A 3,578-nucleotide genomic window follows, 5' to 3' on the forward strand; every position below is an offset into this window, starting at 1 on the left:
TTTTAAAGTCGGTCTCATTGTGTAGTTGTGGCCTTGAACTCACTATGTAGCCCAGGCTGGCCTTGAATTTGCAGTAATCCTCCAGCCTCAGCCTCCTAAGTGCTGGAATTACAGGCAGTGTACCACTGCATCTGGACAGCTGAGAGACCTTTTTGGAAAGGCTTTGTCTAAATAGTTTTTCCTTGTAAACTTAGAGTAATTGCTGAAAAAGTTGGAAAAACATTACTGTAATCCCAGCACTCTGGAGGATCACATGTTTGAGCCTACCCTAGGTGACTTAGCAAAGCCGGGTCTCCAAATAAAAAGGGTTAGGGATGCTGCTCAGTGCCATGGTCTTGAATTCAATCCCCCAAATTGTGCCCCCCCCAAAAGAAAGAGTTTTGAAAACTCAGTGAAAGAGTGAAACAAGTAGTTTCTTTTTTTTTTTTTTTTAATTAAGTTTATTGGTACATTTTAGGTACCCAATAATGACATTCATCATTAGAAATTTGCACCTTTACATAATCCATTTTGGTTCTTATTTTTTTACCATTCCCCTGCCCTCCCTTCAACTACTCCACCCCTCCCTATCTACAAAGACTTTGTTTCCATTTTTTCACTTTCTCATATTAATTCCATTCCCTTCTTTCTTTTCCCCTACCCATCCCACTTCCTCTTCCTATTTCACATCAATTATACATACAAGTGGTTTATTCTGATACATAATATTTTTATTTATTTAATGAGTTGGAAGTTGGAAGGCTCAGAAATACCAGTGTTACAGTGACAGGGAATTATCTCTGTTGAATCTATCACAGTACCTGAATGAGTTCCTGTTGTTTACCTTGTAGAATGATTTCCCCAACTGTATTTGGCTAATAGAAAGTTCACATTAATTATTCATTTAATAATTTCTCTGCTGATTAGGAAAATTCAGTCTTGCTGGGTAGGATGAGTATTACCTGAATTGGACCTCAGATTTTAATGACAGTTCATCACTAGATTATTTGAAGTAGTCACTGTAGATTATTTGAAGTAGTCATTTGACTTTACCAGGAAAAATATATTTACTCATTTATCCCAAAAGGAAAGTCAGACTTCCTGTTGACTTTTAAAAGTTTGCTAACAAAATAACAATGTTTAAATCAAGGATGCATTACAGAATCTGGATTAATTTCTGTGCAGAAACTTTGATGATTGTAGGTGAACTGTATATACCCATAAAACAAGCAATGTGTGTAGCAACACTGACCTTAAACATAACATGGGCTTGCTTCTGTTTTGTGGGAAAACAAAAGAAACAAAATAGACAGTGTCCTTTATGATCTCCCCAGTCTAATTGAGATAAGATCAACATACACAAAATAGGGGGAAGTGCTGAATTATACTACACTCTATAAAGACATAAGCGGGAAGTAGTGTTATCAATGAATACAACCTAATTATAAATTAAATTTACAACTAAGTGTCTCTGAAGGCTATTTTATTTTATAGCATTGTCACATTTAATTCAGTCATTTTGATGCCTGCCATGTACTGTACAGTGTGCTTAGTTAGATCTAGGCTATAAATACATTCAGCTCCTTATCCTTGGGGTCTGTATTCACAGATTTAACCAACTGTGGATGTAAAATATTTGGGGAAAAAATTGGATCTGTATTGAATAGACAGAAGAACAGATTTGTCATTCCCTGAACAATATAGTAATTAAATAACATTTACATTGTATTAGATGCTATATGTAATCTGGAGATGACTTGAGAATATGGGAAGATAAGTTATAGGTTATATGCAGATACTGTACCATTTTATGTGAGGAACTTGGAGCACCTGGAGATTTTGGTATGAGAAGGGAGTACCTAGAACCAGTCCTCTGTAAATATCAGGGGATTAATGTATTTGGAAAATATATTCCTTTCTCTTGAAGAGCTTTCTGCTTTAGTTCCTATCAAAGATAGCAAGTGGTTATAAGAAAACCCTTACATTGCAACCGTGCAGTGTGATGCGTATAGTAAAAGTAGTTATGCTTATACAGAAGACATATACTAAAGGAGTAGAGTCTTGATTTGAGGGTGAACAAAAGCTAATGAGATATTCTGATATTTCATATTTGGAGAGTAAGGAAAGAAAAGAACTAGGATGAAAGGATCCCATGCCAAGGAACCCATGTAAGAGTTTGGCAGAGGACTCAGGATTATATTGAAATAGTGTAAGAATAGAGTATGTGATGTGTTGTATTTGGCAGTAACACAGCTGGTTATTTAAAAATGTTTAGATTCTAATAATTCACACTGTTTTTGTTATAATCTAAGTCAGTGAGTTTTTATTATATCACAACAAATGTCCAGAAGTATTTTGTTTTTCAGTATGTAGTCATGGGTCACTTAACAGTGGGACGTGTTCTGAGAAATGAATGTATCATTCAGTGATTTTCGCCATTATGCAACATTGAGTATATTTATGCAACCTAGATGATAGAGGGTAATTGCCTGATGTAACCTTCCTTTTGTTGTTAATTTGTATTGCGGGAACTGAGCCTAGGACTTGCATACAAGCGTACTGCAAGTGTAATATGTTTTATTCTTTTATAGTAAACTTTTTAAAAGTAGAATTTAAAGCCTAATTAAAGTTGATTAAATATGTAAACCTGTAACAGTTAATTATTACTAAGTGTTGTATACTGTATGTAATTATATATGTGCTATGCTTTTAATATGACTGGCAACAGAATTTCTTCACACCAACATCACCATAGATGCATGAGTAATGTATCATGCAGTTATATTACAACGGCTTAAGACTAGTAGGAGATAGGAATTTTTAACTCCAAAATTTTAACAGTAGTGGTATTACATACACATTTTGTTGTTGTCCAAAGCATCATTATATGGCTAGCATGTGCCTGTAAATATGGTAGGGTTGTTGGTGGGTAGAATGTTCAGTAGATGGTAAGTAGATGACCAGTTCTTCACTGAGACACTTGAGTTTGGGTACCTGTATTTATGTGCCTTGATTGAAAAAAAAAAAAAAATCAGAGTAGCCTTGAATGTATACAGAGGGAGCCTTAAATAAGGGTCCTCAAGACTCTGCTTAGCCAGTATTATTTTATCTGGTCTTTGCTGTCTAGCAAAATAAGATTGAACATAATTTGGCAGGAGGGAGGTATTTCATTTTCATTTGAAGGTATTTTTCCACACATAATTATATGCTGAGAGTGTGGTGCTTGAAATGACATTGTCATGATGCATCTACAAAAGTATTCTGGAATTTTCTTTTCATGGTGTATGGAACTTATTAACCTTTCTAGAATGTCTTAAGATTAAATAAAAACTGTTCTGAGTTTATTTGAGATATATAACCACCTGTATTTGGGGCTCTGGTTGAAACATTTTAAGGAAAATGATTCTTTTTTGGTTATGGTGTCCAGGAATTAACCTTTTTTTTCTTTTCTTTTTTTTTTTTTTTTTTGGCAGATGGAGTCTGGTGGTACAGTTTTGAGTACCAACTGGTCTGATGTAGGTAAAAGGAAAGTTGAAATCAATCCTCCTGATGATATGGAATGGAAAAAATACTAAATAAATTAATTTGCTATAACTGTG

The 3,578-nt window shown here is 34.5% G+C and overlaps 1 protein-coding gene across 2 annotated transcripts in view; it reads left to right on the forward strand.

The window, feature by feature from the left end:
- Sugt1 (SGT1 homolog, MIS12 kinetochore complex assembly cochaperone) overlaps nucleotides 1-3,571 on the forward strand; it is a 34,705-nt gene extending 31,134 nt beyond the window's left edge. For both annotated transcript variants that reach the window (XM_033759895.1, XM_010636933.3), the window contains exon 13: nucleotides 3,453-3,571. In XM_033759895.1, the coding sequence (XP_033615786.1) occupies nucleotides 3,453-3,554 (102 nt within the window). In that variant the 3' untranslated portion in view covers nucleotides 3,555-3,571. The remainder of the gene's footprint in view (nucleotides 1-3,452) is intronic.
- Nucleotides 3,572-3,578: the final 7 nt, after the last annotated feature.

This window comes from Fukomys damarensis, unplaced genomic scaffold (genome assembly GCF_012274545.1).
Source record: "Fukomys damarensis isolate Sample0158 unplaced genomic scaffold, DMR_v1.0_HiC HiC_scaffold_38, whole genome shotgun sequence".
NCBI classification, from domain to species: Eukaryota; Metazoa; Chordata; class Mammalia; order Rodentia; family Bathyergidae; genus Fukomys; species Fukomys damarensis.